At 38.9% G+C, this 23,206-nt stretch overlaps 1 protein-coding gene across 3 annotated transcripts in view; it reads right to left on the bottom strand.

The window, feature by feature from the left end:
* bcas3 (BCAS3 microtubule associated cell migration factor) overlaps positions 1-23,206 on the bottom strand; it is a 295,046-nt gene that overhangs the window by 233,254 nt on the left and 38,586 nt on the right. For all 3 annotated transcript variants that reach the window (XM_028465308.1, XM_028465307.1, XM_028465309.1), the window contains exons 13-19: positions 22,710-22,803; positions 16,944-17,077; positions 16,402-16,720; positions 12,186-12,336; positions 6,155-6,279; positions 5,888-6,053; positions 5,024-5,121 (exon numbers count right to left, since the gene is read on the bottom strand). In XM_028465308.1, the coding sequence (XP_028321109.1) occupies positions 5,024-5,121; positions 5,888-6,053; positions 6,155-6,279; positions 12,186-12,336; positions 16,402-16,720; positions 16,944-17,077; positions 22,710-22,803 (1,087 nt within the window). The remainder of the gene's footprint in view (positions 1-5,023; positions 5,122-5,887; positions 6,054-6,154; positions 6,280-12,185; positions 12,337-16,401; positions 16,721-16,943; positions 17,078-22,709; positions 22,804-23,206) is intronic.

Below are 23,206 nucleotides of genomic sequence, written 5' to 3'. Positions count from 1 at the left end.
CTGCCCACTGTGATAAAAGTCTCTGCACCAATATAATAAGGTAGGGATAGGGAGGACGGAGACGAGACCTCTATGGGATTAAAACAGGCAGACGTGTTTCACCTGAGGCAGGAGTCAGTGTGTTTAACAGAAGAGCAGAGAATCAACCCGTCATCTGCACATCTGGAGCACACACACACACACACACACACACACACACACACACACACACACACACACACACACACACACACACACACACACACACACGCATAGATGTAAATGAAATATGCTGGAATAGCAGCTTTTTCCTGATTCGTTTTGTGCTTCACTCGTCTACTGACACATGGACGTGGTTATTCTCAGATGGTTGTTTCCATGTGGTGCAGGGGCTGGTTATTGGCCAGTAGCTTAATGGAACAGCCCTTCTGGGGGTCCTACATGTCAAATGGATCCTGTTGAGGGACATGGCCACTTAGCCCGTACATGTGTTGAATCTGCATTATTCCTCCTCCAGGACAGCTGCACTGAAAGCAAACCTCAGACAACTTGGAAGAAAACGATCCCGTTTGTATTCATTGTAGATGAGCAGACGGAGCTGTGAGTCTTTGCTGGCCAGGTTTGATGTCTGTGGTCTGGACTGCTTCTATGGTACGCTTTAGGCACCAACACTTAACATTTAATCCATAGAATCTGAAAGCTTTTAATCCTTTTTGGAAAGATTTCTGGACGTTGGCTAAGAACGATCTAGTCCTGGATTAATTACTCTCTGGAAGTCTCCATCAAACATCGGTAGTTGTGAGTCCAGATCTGGGACTTGTGAGATTATTTTACCAGTAAATGTTTCATCGAGGTAGTTAAAAAGCTGAGCTCATCTGGTGGATAAGACCCACCCAGAGTTCCTCAAGGCCCAGGATGATGTGGGGCTGTCATGGTTAACACTAGCGCTGCAACTAACGACTATTTTAATAGTCGACTAGTCATCCATTATTTAAACAATTAATCGACTAATCAGATGATAAATCCTGCAATTATTTGCTCTATGTTGCTACAATCTTTTAAGTTTGGCTTGGGGCAGGTTAGCTTTTTTTATTGTGTCAAGGGTGAAATGCTCCCAGACTAGGGATGGGTGATGAAGCTTAAAAAATGTTTTTATCACGGTAACGATCAACACGGAGACTCCGTGGTGTGCGCTGCCGGTAACAGCGCTCCACTCCAGAGAGTAATAAGTTGTTGACACAAAGGTTTTTGGGGGCATTCTTTGCTAAATGGAGGACAAATGGCCCGTGGTCCTCGCTAATTTCCGACATGGCAATTTATGGTATCTCTTGTGGGATGACATAGTGGGAATGTTTTTGACAATTTATCTCCTTCTAATCACGTTCGTAATGTACTGTACATACCTCAAGAAAATCAACGTTCAGCTCCGTCTAGAGCTTGAAGAAGACGGTGATGACGAAACCGACAATTGTCGACAATTACATTTGTCGGTAACTAATTCTGTTATCAATTTTTGTTGACAATGTCGACTTATCGTTGCACCCTTAGTTGACTTGAAGCTACAGCATCGCGTAGACATTTGGGGCAATGCGTCTGAACTGGCAGACCAGTGTGGTGGTCCCCATTTTTAAGAAGGGGGATGGGAGGGTGTGTTCAGCTTTCAGAAGGATCACACTCCTCAGCCTCCCCTGTAAGGTCTATTCGGGGGTTCTGGAGAGGAGGATCTGCCAGATAGTCGAACCTCGGATCCAAGAGGAACTATGCGGTTTTCGTCCTGGTCGTGGAACTGTGGACCAGCTCTACACCCTCAACAGGTCCATGAGGGTTCATGGGAGTTTGTCCAACCAGTGTTTTGTGGACTTGGAGAAGGCATTTGACCTATTCCCTCTGGGATTCCTGGGGAGGATTCTCAGGGAGTATAGGGTATCGGACCCCCTGATACGGGCCGTCTGTTCTCTTTATGACCAGAGTCACAGCTTGGTCTACATTGCTGGCAGTAAGTCGTACTGGTTTTCAGTGAGGGTTGAACTCATCCAGGGCTGCCCTTTGTCACCGATTCTGTTCATACCTTTAATGGACATAATTTCTAGGTTCAGCCAGGGCGTTGAGGGAGTCTGGTTTGGGGGTCGCAGGATTGCATCACTGCTGTTTGCAGATGATGTGGTCCCGTTGGTTTCATCAGACCGTGACCTTCAACTCTCACTGGATAGATTCACAGCTGAGTGTGAAGTGGCCGGGATGGGAATCCACACCTCCTAATCCGAGTCCATGGTTCTCGAACAGAAAAAGGTGGAATGCCTTCTCTGTGTTGGGGATGAGATCCTGCCCCAAGTGGAGGAGTTCAAGAACCTCGGGGTCTTGTTCACGAGTGAGTGAAGGATGGAGCAAGACATCAAGAGGCAGATTGGTGCACAGATAGTAAAGAAGGAGCTGAGCTAAAAGGCAAAGCTCTTCATTTACTGGTCGATCTTGGTTCCAACCCTCATCTATGGTCAAGGGCTTTGGGTCATGACCAACAGAACAAGATGCAGGTACATGCGGCCGCAAAGAGTTTCCTCCGTAGGGTGGCTGGGTTCTCCCTTAGAGATAGGGTGAGTCTCACCAGAAGGAGACCCAGAGGAAATGCCTCGCGATCCCCCAAGAAGAGCTGGAAGAAGTGGGCGGGAAGAGGGAAGCCTGGGCTTTCATGCTCAGGATGCTGCCCACACAACCTGACTACGGATAACCGGCAGAAGATGGATGGATGGATGCAGAGATGGATGTTTTGTCATCCCAATTGGAACACAGATATTAACCAAGACGACGAGTTTATGAGCCAGAAATGCAGAGACCACCTTAAATTGTCCTTGTTCATCTGAGGTGACAGTAGTTGCTGTGAACTGGATCCTTTTGAAACTCAATAAAACGGTTCCATGTATTTTTTTAATCTAGAGTGAAAAGTTTAACCCAGCTGCCTCTTTTTCAATCTGATTATATCTTAAACCTGTAGGTGGGTCTGATCCAACATTACTGGCTGCTAAAACTAAATAAAATGGTACATGTAGTGAAGTTAAAGTTGACTGATAACAAAGTAATAAACTAATCTGTGTCCCCTTTGTTCTTCGGTTATTCCATTTTAAAACCAAATCAAAACAACAAATAAACAGTGTGGTAATTTTGTTTAACTGACCTAAAAACAAACCATAAATACAGAAAAATCAAAAACCAGTTAAGCAGCATTTTTCTGTTTTAGAATTAAATCTTCTGTTTTTGTGATATTTAGATATTTATGGTGAAACTATGACGAGAGCTTCGTGTTTTCAGCTCACCACACAGAGGGGACCCACAGACGGGGGCGGACTTTTACTCCCGGACAAAAAAAAGGAGCGGCGCAGACGTCACATTACTGATGAACTGGTACAATACATAATACATAATACATAAATAAATCAAAACCAAAAGAAATGGAGCTGTAATTGTTTTTGCAAAAGTGTCAAATGTGTCAAAAAAGTTCAAACATCTATTGTTCCTCACACCAACCTCACAGTCAATAGTCCGTCACCAGATTATCTGGATACTATTTAGACCGTAACAATGTTGGATAAAGCTGGCAGATATTCACAGATTCAGACTTCTGGCATCAATAACTCTTTAAAGACTGTGTAAAGCAAATTTAGAAATTTTCTTCTAAATACATCAAATAGGTCATAAATATATTCAATAAAACATGTACAAAGCCATTCAACCATTTACAATTTAATTGTGGAGCTAGGCTTCAAAAAACTGTATTTCCAATTTTTGTGTTCAGGATAACCCTGACACGCCCCCAGCGTTAAAGAGCAGAAAGAAGTGCTTTGTTTAACATCATTTTGAGAACTAATTTTTCAAATTTGGCTCAGTGGTCAATGACATGTTTCTGTGGTGTGACAAACTCATAACACACATTTATTTCTGCTTTACACGGACTTTAACGAAACGTCATCGACACAACAATTTAGCATTGGTGTGAGGTGGACAACATGCTATTAGATCATTTCATCAAACGCTGCAGAATAAAAATCCGCCCACCTGTGTGTCCCCTCTGTGTGGTGAGAATAAAACATGGAGCTCTCGTCCATAGTTTCACCGTAAATATCCAAATATTACACAAACAGAAGATTTAAATTTAAAACATAAAAACGCTGCTTGTCTGGTTTTTGGGTTTTCTGTATGTGTGCTTTGGTAAAACAAAATAACCACACTTTTTGATTTGGTTTTAAAACTGTGATATTTTTGTAATATGTTTATTGTGCTGCTCTTCAAACACTGACACAATGAAAAGCCACACTTTCTCTTTACCAAACGCCTGCTGCTCCAGTCCCTGTTTCTTAAAACATTCTGCTCTATTGATGAGGAAATAGCCTGTCAGGAGCTCCAGCGTCCCAGAGGACGTCAAAGCCAGCCAGTCTGCACAATTAGCAAATAATACAAAAACCAATGGTTCCCCTACAAATTCAATCAGACGATTCCTTACAGAAGTCCAGTAATACAGGACAGATAAAGTATGAAAGTGCTACTTTAGTGAGCAGAAAAGCTTTGTTAAGCAGGTCATGCACCACCTTGTCTGCCATTGTTACGTGCACAGCTCTATCTGTCTCATCTAGGCTGTGCCGCCAGCAGCTGCCTCCGCCTCTGCCTCAGATGGACAGGTGGAGATAGTGACCATGAGTTGGCGCCACCATTTTATCATTCCGTCTTGGAGGCTCCGGTCTGGCTTGACCCCAACCCATCATCTCCCTTTCCTCCTCTTTTCCTTACATGTTGCATTTTTAATCAGTCTGGCTTGTCAAATAAAGAGCCAGGCAACGAGATCAAGGCCAGTCATTCAGGCTCTGTCCCGTCCTGGCTTTGTCCCCACTTTATTTACCATTTTACTGCAAGATTTTATTGGAACTCTCATTTTAAAGAAAAACATTTACGCAGTTAAACTGTTTTTGTGTTCTTTTCCCAATCAATCAAATGTTTTGTTGTGCCTTGTATTTCCATGTAGATCAGGGGTGTGGAGCTAAAGCATGCTAACACTTACCGGATAAATTGTATTGATAGTTCTGAACCAGATCTGACGCCAACACTAGTGGATGTGTGGAGCTGAACGGAGGCTGGAGCTCGTTCCAGTGTGGAGTCCTACCCAGGAAAAGAAAAGGTGTTACGCTATCAAAGCCAGGGTTGGACTCAATTATAATTCAGATCATCAATTACAATTATGGTGTAATTATAATAGTAATTGCAATTTTTAAAAAAATCTGCTGCTGTGGTAATCATAATGAAATTGTAATTGAGTTTAGATAACTGAATTTGTAAATGTCATGAAAATTAAATAAAAATTGTTAATTATAATTTAACGTAAAACTGTGTAACCATGTTACAGTTCTATGTACAGTTCTACACACATGTAGTTAATAAATATTAAAATATGTTGCATATCAACCTTTCCCATGATTTACCATTAAAAATATAAATCTAGGGTAAAGTGACACAAAAAATATTAAAACCAATAATGTTATTGATTATGAAGCCTAACAAGGAAACCAATAGATAGGAAAGAAATTAGATGATAGATATTTGTTTTTAGTGTATTTTACGGCTGATTTAAGCTGAGTTATCGTAAGTGATGCTAACAGAAAGCTAACACAAGAGGAAGATTGTTTTTTTCAGGCTCAGTAATTGTGATTCATTGAAATTGAAATTTTGGAACTGAGAACATAATTGTAATTGAATTTATAAGCTTAAAAAAATCATTGGAATTTAATTGGAATTGAGAAAAATGTTGGTAATTGAACATGGATAATTGGAAACGTAATTGTAACTGAAAAATGTAATTGACCCCTACCCTGATCAAAGCTGCTTCCCCCACAATGTGACATTCATACGTTGTTGTTGGTTTTTTTACCTGGCTAGATTCCAGCAGGCCTTGGGACACGTATCCAGCTCTAACAGGGTGTCATCACTCAGCTTTTGAGCGCTGCCGATTGGTCGAGGCTCTAGAACGTGTTCCACCAAGTTACCAGAACAACTGAGAATGTAAAGTGAGTCAACGACGGACTGCTTGGACTGATCTGTGACGACAGAGAGCAGAAAAGAAAAAAAATAAACACATTCAATAAGGTTTGGCAGCTTGGATGATGTTCATTAGAATAGAAAAGGCTTCTGGTTGAACCTTTCTCTCTTTTCAGGTTGGGATTACTGATGAACCAAGAACGAGATGAGGCGAAGATGGTGGCCACGCTAAACTCTCCTCCACTGGACTTGCTCGGTGAGAGCTGAGAATGAGGCTTCGTTTGGCTATAGAAGGCAAAGGAAAACAGGCTAGATTAATCCACATGGACTTGAAAAGAACACGACAGAAGGAAGGGCGACATAATGCAGTGGTTCTCAACCTTTTGAGGTTTTGGAGTTAGGGTAATATAATTTAAAAAGTAATAACAATTAGCTAAAACAAATAATGGGCATGGCAAATGGTAAATATGGGTAAATTGGCAAAAAATACAGACAGAAAAAGTGGTAAAAAGGGTTCAATGTGTCAATATTAGAACATTTAGTTTAAACTGGCAAATAATGGGCATGACTAATGATGAATGTTTAAATTGGCAAAAAATAGGCATGAAATATGGTGAAAAGAGGTTAAAAGTGACAATAATGAGTCAATATATGTGACAGTTTATAAGTGCTGAACATGTATTGAAAGTAAAAAAATGTGCAGAAAAAACATTGAAATTTGATGGAGATGTGGCAAAAATGGGAGTAATGTAGCAAAAATACATTAAAAGAAGCAAAAATATGGCAAGAAAAAGTTATGAAAATAGGTTAAAATATGGCAAAAAAGCTGTAGTTAGAGAAAAGGGGTAAAAAATAAGCACTCAAATTGCAAATTAGAGTGGCTATAAATTTAGACAACAAGTAATAAAAAGGGTTCAATGTGTCAATATTGGCTTAAAAGTGGCAACAAAAAAAGCATGAAATATGGTGAGAAGATGTGAAAAGTGACAATAATGGGTCAACATATGTGACATTAGGTGGAAAGGGTTTATAAGTGCTGAACATGTCTTGAAAGTGGAAAAAAATGTGCAGAAATGGGAGTAATGTAGCAAAAATACATTAAAAGGAGCCAAAATATGGCAAGAAAAAGTGATGAAAATAAGCTAAAATATGGCAAAGTAGGTGTTGTTGCAGAAAAAAAATTAAAAATAAGCAAAAATTGGCAGAAATTGTTAAAAAAAATTCTTAAGTTTCTTGAAGGCATCTGCCGACCCCCTCCTAGGGTCTCGCAGCCCCAAATGGGTTGACCTCAAGGTTGAGAACACCTGGCATAAAGTGATATGCCAAATACTAATATCGTACCATTATATTGTTCAGTTCCAATTTTTCCAGTTTCTCTAAATTCCCAAATTCAATTAATTTACCTCATATATGCAGAAGTTTGAAATCAATTTCAGTGTTTTTTAAAATTACAAATGTTTTGTTATAGCTTATTTATTTCCCCCTAACTCTGCAATTTCTCACAAATGTCATCTGGAAATTCATACAAATTGCAATATTTATGAAAAAATTATGCAAATTCAACAATTCTCCAAGTCAAATACTAGACATGAATGCTATTGTTTTAAGCTTAATCACACACACATACGTACATTGTAATTGTATTTGTTTTCCTGAAATAAATCTGTTCTTTTCTTCTTCAGGTAGATTAAGCCTTTAGAAGTCTTAGTTTATAGAAATCCTCCAGTTACCAAACATGTATTAATAAGCTGTGTCTGTGTGTGTGTGTGTGTGTGTGTGTGTGTGTGTGTGTGTGTGTGTGTGTGTGTGTGTGTGTGTGTGTGTGTGTGTGTGTGTGTGTACCATCTACCCTTTGTTGAGCCCACTTGAGCTGCTGGACTCTAATGTTTGACGTCCCGCTGTGTAAATGGAAAGACACCCATGGGAGAGAATAATGGGTAACTATACTCTCAATAAACATGTCCTGTCCTTCTTTTATTAAAATAACCTATTATTGATGATGGGACCAAATTCTTTAGGGATATAGTTCATTTGATTTTTGAAATGTTCAAGTGGATTCCATTCATTAAATATAAAGGTAATTGTAATTGCTGTTGCTACATTATCTTTTTGTCCTGTTGTTGAAAGTTATTTTTAGAATAATATTTTATATTTTTACATTTAAACATCAACAGAGCTGCTGCATTTATTTTTGCTCTACAAGGAAACTTAAAACACTTTATTGTTGCTTTGAAATGTTTTGTCAGTTTGTCCTGTAGATGATGATGATGATGATTATTATTATTATTATTATTATTATTATTATTATTATTATTATTATTATTATTATTATTATTATTATTATTATTATTATTGTTGTTGTTGTGTTTTTTTTAATTTATTTATTTATTTATTTTAATCCTGTAGCACTTTGAGATTTGGTATCAAATGTAAAGTGCATTACAAATACAATTTATTATTAATTATTATTATTATTATTATTATTATTATTATTATTATTATTATTATTATTATTAAAACCAAAATATTGTTGTGCACTTTATTTTGGCAAAGAGTTCCAAACAGGTCTGCAGTGTAACCTGTTTTTTTTTTTTTTTGTGGTGGATGTGGTGGTAGATGTGGAGGTGGTGGATGTGGTGGTGGTGGTAGATGTGATGGCGGTGGTGGTGGATGTAGTGGTGGTAGATGTGGTGGTGGTGGTGGTGGATGTAGTGGTGGTAGATGTGGTGGTGATGGTGGTGGATGTAGTGGTGGTAGATGTGGTGGTAGATGTGGTGGTGGTGGTGGTGGTGGTAGATGTGGAGGTGGTGGATGTGGTGGTGGTGGTAGATGTGATGGTGGTGGTGGTGGATGTAGTGGTGGTAGATGTGGTGGTGGTGGTGGATGTAGTGGTGGTAGATGTGGTGGTGATGGTGGTGGATGTAGTGGTGGTAGATGTGGTGGTAGATGTGGTGGTGGTGGTGGTGGTGGTAGATGTGGTGGTGGTGGATGTAGTGGTGGTAGATGTGATGGTGGTGGTGGTGGATGTAGTGGTGGTGGTGGTGGTGGTAGATGTGGTGGTAGATGTGGAGGTGGTGGATGTGGTGGTGGTGGTAGATGTGATGGTGGTGGTGGTGAATGTAGTGGTGGTAGATGTGGTGGTGGTGGTGGTGGTGGTGGTAGATGTGGTGGTGGTGGATGTAGTGGTGGTAGATGTGGTGGTGATGGTGGTGGATGTAGTGGTGGTAGATGTGGTGGTAGATGTGGTGGTGGTGGTGGTGGTGGTAGATGTGGTGGTAGATGTGGTGGTGGTGGATGTAGTGGTGGTAGATGTGATGGTGGTGGTGGTGGTGGATGTAGTGGTGGTGGTGGTGGTGGTGAATGTGGTGGTGGCGGTGGTGAATGTGGTGGCGGTGGTGAATGTGGTGGCGGTGGTGGTGGTGAATGTGGTGGTGGTGGTGGATGTGGTGGTGGTAGATGTGATGGTGGATGTGATGGTGGTGGATGTGGTGGTAGATGTAGTGGTGGTGGTGGATGTGGTGGTGGTGGATGTGGTGGTGGTAGATGTGGTGGTGGTGGTGAATGTGGTGGTGGTGGTGGATGTGGTGGTGGTGGTGGATGTGGTGGCGGTGGTAGATGTGGTGGTAGATGTGGTGGTGGTGGTGAATGTGGTGGTGGTGGTGGATGTGGTGGCGGTGGTAGATGTGGTGGCGGTGGTAGATGTGGTGGTAGATGTGGTGGTGGTGGTGAATGTGGTGGTGGTGGTGGATGTGGTGGTGGTGGTGGATGTGGTGGCGGTGGTAGATGTGGTGGTAGATGTGGTGGTAGATGTGGTGGTGGTGGTGAATGTGGTGGTGGTGGTGGATGTGGTGGTAGATGTGGTGGTGGTGGTGAATGTGGTGGTGGTGGTGGATGTGGTGGCGGTGGTAGATGTGGTGGTAGATGTAGTGGTGGTGGTGGATGTGGTGGCGGTGGTAGATGTGGTGGTAGATGTGGTGGTGGTGGTGAATGTGATGGTGGTGGTGGATGCGGTGGTGGTGGTGGATGTGGTGGTGGTAGATGTGATGGTGGTGGTGGTGGATGTGGCGGTGGTGGTGGTAGCTGTGATGGTGGTGGTGGTGGACGTAGTGGTGGTAGATGTGGTGGTGGTGGCGGTGGTAGATGTGGTGGTGGTGGTGATGGTGGTAGATGTGGTGGTAGATGTGGTGGTGGTGGTGAATGTGGTGGTGGTGGTGGATGTGGCGGTGGTGGATGTGGTGGTGGTAGATGTGATGGTGGATGTGATGGTGGTGGATGTGTCTGAACACAACACACTCTAGGACTAGTTGATGGTGAATGTAGGTTAAACAGCTGCTGTGGTCATCTTCCACTACGCCAATAGGAATCTGCTGCTCATACAGGTGTAAATACCACCTCAGGGCATTTCTCTCTCTTCCTTTGGTAAAAACCCACTTGTGGAGACATGCTTAGATGCTTAGATGCACAAAAAGACAAGAGAAGGTCTGACTGTGGACAGAGATGCTGGTTCAATGCCTTCATTTCAGGACGGAAGGAAGAGTATGATGTGCAACACCTTCTGTGTGTGTGTGTTGATCTGATATGTAATTACTAGAAATGTCACCATATTGACGATATCACGATACCGCGGTATTATGGCTTATATGGGTTATGGTCATAGCTTAGAGGAGGTTCAGACAATGGTGTGGTCCGACAGTGTGAGGTCATAGGCTAAAGGACACATGGTAGATGAGGTAGAATTGGAGGAGTTTGTAGAACCTGTGCATGATGCAGCGACTACAAGTCAAAGGTGTGGAAACCTTTTGGTTTCACTATATCAAAACATAAAGGATAAAATAATATACGACATGTAAACACTGCTAGTGTACCGTGTGCTACTCTAAAGGAAATACGAGCTACATGAGAAGCCAGTTAACAACATGGCATCCTGAAAAGTTTAAGGATTGTGTGAAACAAACAATCCAGTCTGGTCCAAAAACTCTAAAGGAAGCATTTCTGAAGGATGGAGCAGGACTCTCAACACTCAGACTCATGTGATGGACGAGCTCCAAAGCAAGCAGGAGCTGCTTTTGGATCGTTTACGCAAAATGGAAACCAACTTGGAGAAGTTGAGTGACCAGCTTCTAAGTTAAAAAGGCCACCTCACTGGATAATGCAGAGAGACCCAGGACAGAAGGCTCTTTGAAATGGACCTAGCCTGAATCAAAAACACACTACTTATCTTCTTTTGGCTCGCAAAGCCAACCACTCAAGGCTGCGTCATCTATTTATCACCTGGTATCATGCAGACAGACGCTCCATCCCCCCCGCCCTACCCCGCCTCCTCTTCCTCATGCCACCTGGAACTTTGTTCTGAACTGGATCTACTTAAGGTTTTTTCCTAATGTTATACTGTCCTCCCCAATGGGGAACTCAGTTTAAAGCCTGCCTTTTCCCCTCACCTCTCCTTCTGTTGGTCTCCCATTTTCCATCTAAATACAAGGCGCCGCCCTTGTGGTGAACCACAGTTCTCCCGCTGCTGTCCTCCCATGTTATATGTATTATATGTGATTGTCTTGGACGGGATGAAACTGAAATAAAATTTTGTTGCTCTGTAACGTTCAATGACAAATAAAACTAATCTATTCTATTTACAACCAAGTTCCCTCAGAATAGCTCAAGAATTAACAAGAGACGTCGCTCAGTTTCCCCCGTTTGTTTCTGTTGTTGATAACAAGAGCTTGAAAAGGTTAGTGGATACTTTAAATACTCAGAGATTATTCCTTGTCCTAACCTCAAATGTTGATTTGTTCATCTTCATCTAGAAAAAAACTCAAATTAATCTAAACTCAGAAGAAGGCAGTTTGCACTACTTTGAGAGCTGTTTTTTTTTTTTTAAAACTGTATTTAATTTAATATTGCTAGACTGTTTCTATACCTGTGTTGCCTTAAAGAGTGTTCCTGACTCCATTAAATTAATATGCACGTGTTAGTAGGCAGTATTCAGTTTATAATGTCATAAATCTAAACATATGATTATAAATACTGTCAAACTAGTGAACAGAGAATTTCTCATTGGTCATCATTCTTGTTATTTTTAGCATTGCTGCTAACTGTGTGGTGCAGTAGTGAAAGAGGAGCTGATGAATGGAAAGTCCAAAGTATAAAGTTTGAATGGAATCTTTTCCTCTTTAGTTTGAAAGCATGTGTCCTACCCTGAACGTTTGGTGATGGTTCCCAGCGTCATTGGTTGCTTTATTTGGGCCAAAGGCAGGACCACGGTGAGGGTGGGGAGTGCAGTGAGCCGTGGGTTCCCCAGGTTGTTGTTGGTGAAGTTGTTGTACAAGTCCTGACTGCAAACTTTAGCTAGGAATAAAAAAGATGGAAACAAGAAAGAAATATTACCAAAAAACAACAGTTAAATTCATCTTTGATAAGCTCATGGTTGAATAAAACCTTTAGTAACGTGAGACTCTACAAACAGATGTGTAAAAGTTTGGATACTTTGCTCCAATTTAGTCTCCTGCCATTTTGAAACAATAATAATAATAATAATAATAATAATCTTTATTTATATTGTACTTTTCAATGCAGTGTTTTCATATGTAAATGGAAGTGTTATATGTTATGTAGTTGCATGCTTTCACTGTATATTTTATTGCATATATTTCTTGTAATTTGTGTAATTGGTATTTTTTTAGGGTGACAAATGAACATTCTGTCTCAGGACTGTAAATTAATTCTGTATATTTTCAGTGTTGATATTAATGTACACTGTCCATGTTAAATAACCCAATAAATAAAGTTAGTAAAATTAAAACACAGGTACAGATAGTAACACAGGAGGTAAAAACTATTTAAAAAAGACAATGAAAGAGGAAATAAAGCAAGGAAATGTGAGGTAAACAGAACATTCAATAATAAAGAAAATATTAAATAAAACAGAAGAAAATTAACCATCAGCCAATAAAGAGAAATAAAATGATACTGTAAAAACTCAAAGAACCAAAAGTCCTACACTTATAACCCAGTTGTGATACACCAGTAAAAGTTCCATTTTATTTTTTTTTTCCATGTCCTTCCTTCTCTAGTTTTAGTCAATGAAATCTTTGTTTTTCAGAGCCTTTTATTAAAGCAGGAGCGTCAAACACATTTTAGTTCATGGGGCCAAAGTATGAAGTAGTTGATCTTAAATGGGAAGCAAAACGAGCAATATACGGCGCTGACAATATCCTAGCAATAAGTGACAAATATCAGTCCCTGCAGGATTTTATCTTTTAAATTTCATTGATTTTATAAGTAATGTTTATTTAATTTTGGGAAATTATGAAAAATAATTTTAAGAAAATTGAGTCTTTTCAACAATTCAAGATTTAAAACGACTGCAGTCAATGTGATGAAAGCGTGGGAAAAGTGTAATCCTGAATTATTTGGTCATTTACACAATAATTCATGTTTTTTCTGTCTTTTTTATTTTTTACTTTCTCCTGTGGGCCGAATTGGATGGTCTAAAGGGCCGGATTTGGCCCCCGTGCCTTGAATTTGACAAAGGTGAAGTAGAGCAATTAATTCTTTAATTAAAATAATTTCATGAAATCATATTAATTTATAACCAAATAATCAAATGTAAAAGTTGTGCTATTAGTATAATTGTGGACAGGACAGTAAATTAACAAACCAGTGATAATTCTATTGAGATACAGATGAATCACATAAATAAAGGGTGACTGTGAATCCATAGCATAGCTACGTGACATCTTATCGTCGCTCCGACACACTTTGTTTGTTTTGTTTCTTGTTTTTTTTTCCAGGATCTCTCGATGTCTTGTAATCCGTTTGAACAAACACGTCCTGCTGGGATTTTCATATGAAGGCTAGTGGAGCAGATGTATGCAAAAGATGCTCAATGTTGACAAAGGCACCGAGCTACTAAAAAAAAAAAAAAAAAAAAGATGTAATATTAACCTCTTATTATCTTATGAAAGGAGGCTTTTATTTGGTGATTTATTTTATAGCTTCTCATGATTAAAGTGGACGTTTTTTTCATTACATTCATAAGCGGTACCATGTCGTGGAAATAGAAAAATGTCTGAATTGAAAGCAATTTAAACATAAATACATTAAATGTATCTTATGAAAGCGTGTTAAAGTGTTAAAAAGTGTTAAAGGACAAATTGTAATAGTTGTGTACTAATTTAAGTGTATGTTTGGACAGATTAATATATAGTGGATTACATTAATTGTATTGTATTGTATATTATAGATATTTATCAATGAATTATAATGAATTAATGTAAAATATTATGAAAAGATGAATGTATAGAAATAAAGTTTAGTACTAGATATTACAAGGGGTAGGATCATATACGTTTTTACTTCCTTCTACTACTTTTTGAACATGTCCAAGCTTCACGTGCAAGATTTTGTAACCGTTTATTCTCTCTTTGCTTTGTTAGATTGTATTTTTATTCTTTATTTTATTTTATTACAATAATAACAGTTATTATTATTTCAATATTATTATTTTCTAATTGTGGTAAGTACACTGCTGTTTGTGTTCATGTTTGAAATAAAAATTTAAATCAAGTAAAATCAATAAAATATTCTGCAGTTAAAGAAAAAGTTAATACTAGTTTATTTATTCAATTTAGGTTTGGAAAAGTGTGTGTGTGTGTGTGTGTGTGTGTGTGTGTGTGTGTGTGTGTGTGTGTGTGTGTGTGTGTGTGTGTGTGTGTGTGTGCGCGCGCGTGTGTGTGTGTGTGTGTGTAAATAAAGTGTGCTTAATGGTCGACCATGAAACAATAAAAAAAAATCCAAAGTCCTGAGAGAGAAATGAAGCAGGGCAGTGATTTGATTAATGAGTGGAGCATGTGGAGCCGGGCACTGATATATGACATTACCATGGAAAGAAGATCCTTCCATGCAAATCCACTCCCATTATCATTGCCTAAAGAACAACTTGTCTCTGGCAGTAAATTCACACACCAACACCTCAGCCTTGCTCCCCGGCCGTCCCCGGGCAGCCTTTTGTTGTTTCTTTTCTCTCGACAACATTTGCATGGCCTCTCTATCTTCTGCACTCTTCCCACACTCCTTATCCTCTCTGCGCTCATGAAATCTCATGTTCCTCGGCCTTCTTTTAATACCACATTTGCATCCGACACAAGCAGACAGCGTTTGGTGAGGAGTTAATGTGGCGGTGGAAAAAAGCTTTGAAGACTCCTCACGCACAACGCACTCACTCATTTGAATGGCTCGACCCAAGACACAACCATGGTTAAAGAAATAATCAGTAAAAAAAAATCATCTGGAATATGCTCAAAGCTACAACCTCAGATATTAAATGTTTGTTTTGTTTTTTGGTTACTTTAGTTTGAAATTCATTGATTAAAGGGATCCGTCAAAGGGAAATGTACTTATTAGCAGATCTATGTCTAACCAAACACATTATTATGCACCATAATAGTTTTACTGCCTGGGGATTATATTACAGTTCTAGAGCCTGTGTTCCTCCATGTTTAAATCATGTGACTGATGATGTCACACGGCTCCACTGCCTGTAAACATCCCATTGCTTTCTATTGGAGTGAAACATTCAGCCTGATTTTTAGATCATTTTTAGCTTTTTAGATATTTTAACAGCTTTTTAGATATTTTAATAGCTTTTTAGATATTTTAATAGCTTTTAGGATCATTGAACAGCTTTTAGGATCATTTAATTGAGTTTTTCTTAGATCATTTAGCAGATTTTCAGTCAAAATGACAACTTGTGCTGCCTTTGGTTGCTCTAAATATTCAGGAAAAGTTAAAGATGCCGGGTTTACCAAAAGAGGATTAAAACAGTTGTGTCCTGAAAAAATGTGTCACCAGTAAACAGTTGGAACCACAAGGAGGTGACAGTTCACCTGCTAGTGAGCAGGTGATGTCTGCCCCCCTGTGTGCACTGTGACAAAACTCAAAACAGAGATCCTGGAGACACACACGGGTATGACGTTTATATCAGCCTCAGTCCACACGCTTTCGGCAATAACTATCCTATTAAAAGAAATTAATGATCAAAACGCTTTATAAAAGCCTTAAAAATTACAAAATATTGTCCCTTGTCTGTGTTTATTATGCATTTAACCAATTTCACCTATAACTCATCACATTAATAATTATTGCAGCACATTTGTGAAAGTTTAAGGAACAATTTACATTTAAAGCATAAATGAGGTCTTATTTTAGGGCTGTTTAATATTTATTATCCACTCAGATTATTGTACATGAGCTCAGACCTGACGTGAGATCTGATCGTAGCGTACGATCACGTCACAATTGGTTAATACCGAAAGCTTACATGAATTTGGTTGAACACACATACACTCAGATCTGAACACACCAACGGTTGATAAATGCGTTACAAATGTCACCTGAGCTTCTAACTCTCACCGTGCAGTGGTGAGGTGGAGGGGCTGCTGGACAGGCCTGATATCGGGCTACAGCGGCCACCGAGAGCTCCGCCTCCTCCCACGCCCAGCACACTGCTGGCTCCACCCCCTGTTGTAGCCGCTCGGGAGAGTTCCTGTTCGATCTCCTGCAGGCCGGCGCTCTTCTGGAAGCGTGACATGCGATTGACCACACGGGGCGACACGTGTGTGCGTGCGCATGGCATCCCTCCGTACGGGTTGATGGGAAACACGTGGGAGGTGCCACGCAGCGTGCTGACCGTTATCCAGCGGCTGTCCTGGCTGAAGCTCATGTCCTGGACCTGGACGAGAAGACAAGAGCAAAATAACAGGAGGACTTTGAATTTCACAGGTGGGGAATTTCGTTTTTTATTTGTTTGTTTTTTAAAAAATATCAGGCAAAAATAACTTGCCCTGAAGCTACTATTTCTCATGTGACCCAAATTAGACTCTCCAAAGGGCCGGATTTGGACCCCGGGCCTTGAGTTTGAGACATCAGTAACACTGTATGTTTGCATGTTGCACCTTAGCCTCGGTCTCCCCACGGTGAAGAGTGTACAGGTGGTGAACAGCACTCTGTGATGAGGTCAGTGGGTGGGTGAGGATCTGAAAGACGTTGAAATCATGACCCAGTGTGTCAGCAGTGACCAGCAACATTCCTATTAGGAAAAGAAACAGAGAATTTATTAGAACACACACACGCTAAGAATCATGGGACATGTAGGATTTTAATGGAAACTACTAAGCAGTGGTGACAGTCCGCGCAGAGTCCGTTGTGCGCGGCATCTGCCCAGGTACTGTATGTTTGAGCCTTTAAGGTACGTTCACACCGAACACGACTTCGGCTACTATAGTCGCTTAAATCATCTGTGATGAGTCGCTTGAACATTGTTGCGCTTTTTGCTCGGTTCATCACTTCCTTACTCCAGTGACGTGACGACCGGTGAATTGTATGAATAGTGTCTGCAGCACTGAGAGGGCTGCTCACTTCCTCTCCAGTCGTACATTTACAGCACTTATCATAGACAGCTCCACTTGTACTTATGGTTTAAATGATCAACTTACAGAGTTACTAAATGATGAGTTTACTCACAATATACTTACAATTAATTAAAAAAGGAAAAAAAAGAATTTAAATGTCTTTTTCAAGGAGTATTCCCCTTTCATTTTGGCCCTAGTAAGTAGAGGAAGTGTACAGCCCTCTCAGTGCAGACTCAGCTCTACAGACAATGACGTAGGAAGAAACTCATCACTGATTGGCCACTCAGACCCAGTCTGGGACTAAACCACTCAGACCCAGTCCACCACTAAACCAGAGTGAAACCAGTCTTAGTTTAAGAGTGATTCCTGGAAGCCTGTGATCACATCGAAACCATGATTAGCAGAGGTGAGACAAAAGTAGAAAATGTGTTTTGTTTTGCTTATTTTTTATATATATACACACATGTAGAGTTAATGACAACAGCGACAAATCATGCAAAGCTGATTTTAAACACAAACAGCAAATAAATAAAAAACGTAGGCAAATTAAGAAAAATCAGTCTCTCGTGCTCTCAGTGAGTTTCCAGAATGGACAAAGACCTTTTTTCCAAGTTCAGTGAGAGCAAAGGTAACAGTAACCAGTGTTTCTCAAATGGAGGTCTGTGTAGCCCTAGGGGTACACAATGGCACTACAGGGGGTACTTGAGAGAGAGAGAGAGAGAGAGAGAGAGAGAGAGAGAGAGAGAGAGAGAGAGAGAGAGAGAGAGAGAGAGAGAGAGAGAGAGAAAGGAAATTTAACAAATGAAAGAACTAAAAATATGGGGTTTTATAATGTATATTTTGATCATCACACTGAATATTACCAGAAACTCACAAAACAACAACAAAAATCGACAAAAAACAATAAAATACACAAAATTACACCAAAAACACACTAAATGAAAGAAAAGTACTGACCATTACCAGCATCACACAAAATGACAACAAAGACACAATAAATGAGAGAAAAAAACATAAGATCAAAACAAAATACACAATAATAACAAACACACTAAAACAACACCAAAAACACACAAAATAATGATTGAAATGATCTTGATGAGAACATGAAGTGAAAATACAAAAATGAGGTTCTTTAAACTGTGTGTTATCACTCATTCATTCCATCATTATACTCTATAGTTGTTTTCTTCACAGAACATTAAGCAAAATGTAGTACTTTAGTACTTGCATTCAAATGTAAAAAAAGTCCTTCTCAATGTGATGCTAAGTGAGAGCTTCTGTAATATAATGCATTTAAAAGTCTAAAGCTTTTTAATTTCAGCACTGCTGAGGCTAATGTTTCCTTTAAACTCACACTCAGATCCTTGATAACTAACTTTCAGCAAAGACATTTTTACTGTTCCATCAGCTCTTTGTGCATTCTGACACAATTCCTAAAAATCTTTTTAAATACCAGCCTGACGTGAACCTTTGCCCACTACGTTCTCCATCTCTGAAGAACCATAAAACCATTACAGGGAGGGTTATTTAACTTCTTAGTGTCTTTAAACTGTAAAGAAACCACCTGTCTGTTCATCCAGATTATTCAAAGTCAAACCACCTCTCTTCCAGATGTTCTCTGTTATCTGGATCAATGATCATTCACACTTTAAAAGCTTTGTAGAACTTTATATCTCATTCCTCATTATAAACCTTTCAGTATGTCACAATGTATGAAAACTGTGATGAAAACAAGATCTAATCCAGTTGAACCTCAGTGAGATAACTGAGGAACCAACCTGACATAGCTGAGTTAAATTAATTACAAACTGGAATATGAATCTTTGAAATTTGGCCAATAATGAGAGATAAAGCTTATTTAATTTTTAAAACTGATCCAGAATCAGTTTATTGATCCAGATCTCTACCAAAATGTAATGTAATCTTTCCTGGGCTAAAGTCTATCTTTGGTTACGTTAATTACTTTTGAGAATTCCAATGGTACATCAGTGACATCTAAGCCACTGTAGCATACTGTATCTTACAGATGTGTAAAAACAAGGGCTTGGACTTTAACAGATTAATTGTGATTATTTCATTACAGAAAAACAATGCAGTTAATCTGTTTTTTTTCTTTGCACTCCAAACAGTGCGAAACTTTTCTAATTTCATGAGTTACCAGTATTCCCATAATACTGATGCACAGACCACAACACAAGAAACAGGAGAACCAGAGAAGAAGTTAATGCTGTGCTTCATGGGTGTTGATGTAAGTTTAAATAAAAACACTGGATGGAATACTAATGCCCGGTTGTGTGAAAATTGTTAGAGAAAGAGTTTGTGGATCAGTGGAGCTCTGCTAGCCTCAGCTAGCACCTCAATGCAAAACATGTAGCAGCTAGCACCTCAAAGCTAAACATGTAGCAGCTAGCACCTCAATTCTAAACATGTAGCAACTAGCGCCTCAATGTTAAACATGCATAATTTAGCACCTCAAAGCTAAACATGTAGAAGCTTGCACCTCAAAGCTAAACATGTAGCAGCTAGCACCTCAAAGCTAAACATGTAGCAGCTTGCACCTCAAAGCTAAACATGTAGCAGCTAGCACCTCAATTCTAGACATGTAGCCACTAGCACCTCAATGTTAAACATGCATAATTTAGCACCTCAAAGCTAAACATGTAGCAGCTAGCACCTCAAAGCTAAACATGTAGCAGCTTGCACCTCAAAGCTAAACATGTAGAAGCTTGCACCTCAAAGCTAAACATGTAGCAGATAGCACCTCAAAGCAAAACATGTAGCAGCTTGCACCTCAAAGCTAAACATGTAGCAGCTAGCACCTCAATTCTAGACATGTAGCCACTAGCGCCTCAATGTTAAACATGCATAATTTAGCACCTCAAAGCTAAACATGTAGCAGCTAGCACCTCAAAGCTAAATATGTAGCAGCTAGCACCTCAAAGCTAAATATGTAGCGTGTACTTGGTGGTTGATATTTAGTTTTTTAAAGTATATCTTGAGGTTTATTGTAAAGTTGTTGTTTTTAGCAGCAGGGCCACTCCTCCATTAACCATTTAAATACTAAAGAATATGTTGTTAGCTACAGAATCATGTGTCCAGCTTTAATCACAGCCTCCTGCATCAATCTGAACGTGCTCAGTAGAGCTCCTCCCTGACATGTTACAGTTACATGTTGGACTGTGTGTCTACCATTAAAATACGAAGGGACTGTTTTCTTTAGTCGTGATTTAAGGCAGGGATTGTTCGGGACGATTGAAAAAGGCGAGACAAAGAAAAACAGGAACAGTGTGTAGCGCTACATGTGTCCCTCTAATTAAAGCTAGAGTACAGGAATAAACTCTGTGATCTACACCCATCACCACAGCAGGAAGTGATGACCAGCACTTTGCTCTCTGTAGTCCCTCCATCACACACAAACCACAGCTTCTCAGATAAAATTACACTTTACAATTTAGAGCTTGTGTTGGGAGCGAAAGGAGTCTTTATTTTGCCATGTTTTTTTTTTTTTTAATTTCACTGGACAAAAGAAAAACAGCCAAAGTTTAAAACAGAGCAATGAACCTGGGATTAAAGACGTGACCCCTCAGAGATACAGAATAGAGCAGAGGTACGCTACTTTTATCACAGCCACAACAATGTGTTTGTTTGTCACATGATCAACATTCATGTCAGCATTTAGAATAATGAGCGATCTGAGCATTAATACAGGAAAGAACAAAGTGTTTTTATCATAATTTTGTGTGTTTTTCTGTCATTCTGTGTATGTTTGTTTTGTCTTGCTCGTTGTGAGGCATCTTGTGCATTTCTGTAGTCCTTTTGTGTATTTTTCCTGTAAAAGATATGTTTTTTGGAGTCATATTGTGTAGTTGTGCTGTGATTTTGCATTTCTTGGAGTAATTTTTGTGTATTTCTGTTGTCGTTTTGCTTGTTTGTTAGTACTGTGTCATTTTCTGTGTGTTACTTGTCTTTTTGTTGTCATCTTGTGTAACTTTGCTTATTTTCTGAGAAATTTTGTGTATTACTGTTGTCGTTTTGTTTATTTTTGTCGTAGTTTTGTGTGTTTTTTGAGTATTTTCTGTGTTTTTCTCATCTTTTACTGTATTTGCCTGTAATGTTGTAATTCTATTTTTCTGTCATTTTGTACATTTACTTTGGAAGCCACATAAAATCAGACCAAGGGCCAAATGTGGCCCCTGGGCCGCCAGTTGCCTATGTCTGGATTAGAGGATAAAAGTCAGAAAGTTGAGCTATAGAAAAACAAACCCATTTAATATGAGGCCACAATGAAAGAAGAACCTGTTTAAAATGAAGTTTGTCATTCTCAGAGATAATAATAATAATAATGTAATAATAATAATTCAGGCACTTCCACGTCCACTCTGAGCAGACAGTGAAACCATGAAAGTAACTGATATTTACCAGCATTCATGGTGTTTTACTGCCATCTGCTGGTCACTTCTTTAGTGTCGTCTGTTATTCTAACAAAAACCAGGCAAATGAGTTCATTACTATCATTAGGAAACATTATTATCCTTATATTTAATACATTTAAGAAGAGCATCTGCTTCTGTATATTATCTCATTTAGCACCGACCTTTATTTTTAAATAAATGGCTGCCATGAGCAAAAAAAGTCAGATTTACAAAAAAAAAAACTAAAACTAAAGTAGGAAAACTTGAAGCTATCCAAAATATTTCAAAACAGTCATAAGCACATTATATATATAAAAAAACTACAAAAAAATAAAACAAGGTGACAGAACTATAACGTGCACAAACAAAAAAAAACAGTGTGCTACCAAAATGACTACAAAAACACACAAAATTACAGAAAAATACACAAAAGGACTCATGACATCAAATAAAACCACACAAATACACAAAATGACTAAAAAACTCACAAACTTACAGGCAAAAATACACAAAATGACTCCAGACATAAAATACAACAACAAAAATACACAAAATTACTTTAAAAACCCACAAAATTACAGAACAAATACCTAAGATGACTCAATATATAATATAAAACAACAAAAACACACATAATTACTGAAAACATACACAAAGTAACTCAAGACATAAAATACTACAACAAAAATACACAATGACTACAAAAACACACAAAATTACAGAAAAACTACATAAAATGACTCCAGACATAAAATAGGACAACATAAATACACCAAATATCTACATGTTGTGTATGTACTGTACGTTGTCTTATTTTAGCTGATATTGGTCATCGTTGTAAATGTGACCACTCTAGATAATATCTGTAACTATACATAAAGTAAGTGCTTCTTACCGCTGGGGTTGAATTGCATGCAGGATATTGGTTTTTCATGAGCTGGGAAGTGAACCACCAACCCTCCTCCCTCTGAGTCCTCGTTCACCAACACCTGAACACATTTACCCAATCATCATCTGTTTTATTCTCCAACATCAATCAAATATAGACTAATTATACGTCATCATTTCTAGTATTAAGTTACCGTATTAGGGCCACATTAAAATACATTTTAAAAAGACAGATTGAAGTCGTAATAATTAGAGAAGAAATTTGAATAACATCATAATCTTATGTGGTTAAAGTAAGAATATTTCAACATTAAAGTTGTAATTTTCTGCTATCGACGTCAGTTGTGTTCGCTTTATTCTCATAAAATTGTGACTTTAATCTAAAAATATTACGACTTTAATCTAATAAAATTACGACTTTATTCTAATAAATATATCACTTTATTCTGAAAATAAAACGACTGTTTTCAGATTTTATTCAATTTTAATGTTGCCCTAGAACCC

This window comes from Gouania willdenowi, chromosome 13, assembly GCF_900634775.1.
Source record: "Gouania willdenowi chromosome 13, fGouWil2.1, whole genome shotgun sequence".
Taxonomy (NCBI): Eukaryota; Metazoa; Chordata; class Actinopteri; order Blenniiformes; family Gobiesocidae; genus Gouania; species Gouania willdenowi.
Note: the sequence above shows the minus strand (reverse complement) of the source record. Positions and strands in the feature narration are given on the sequence as shown.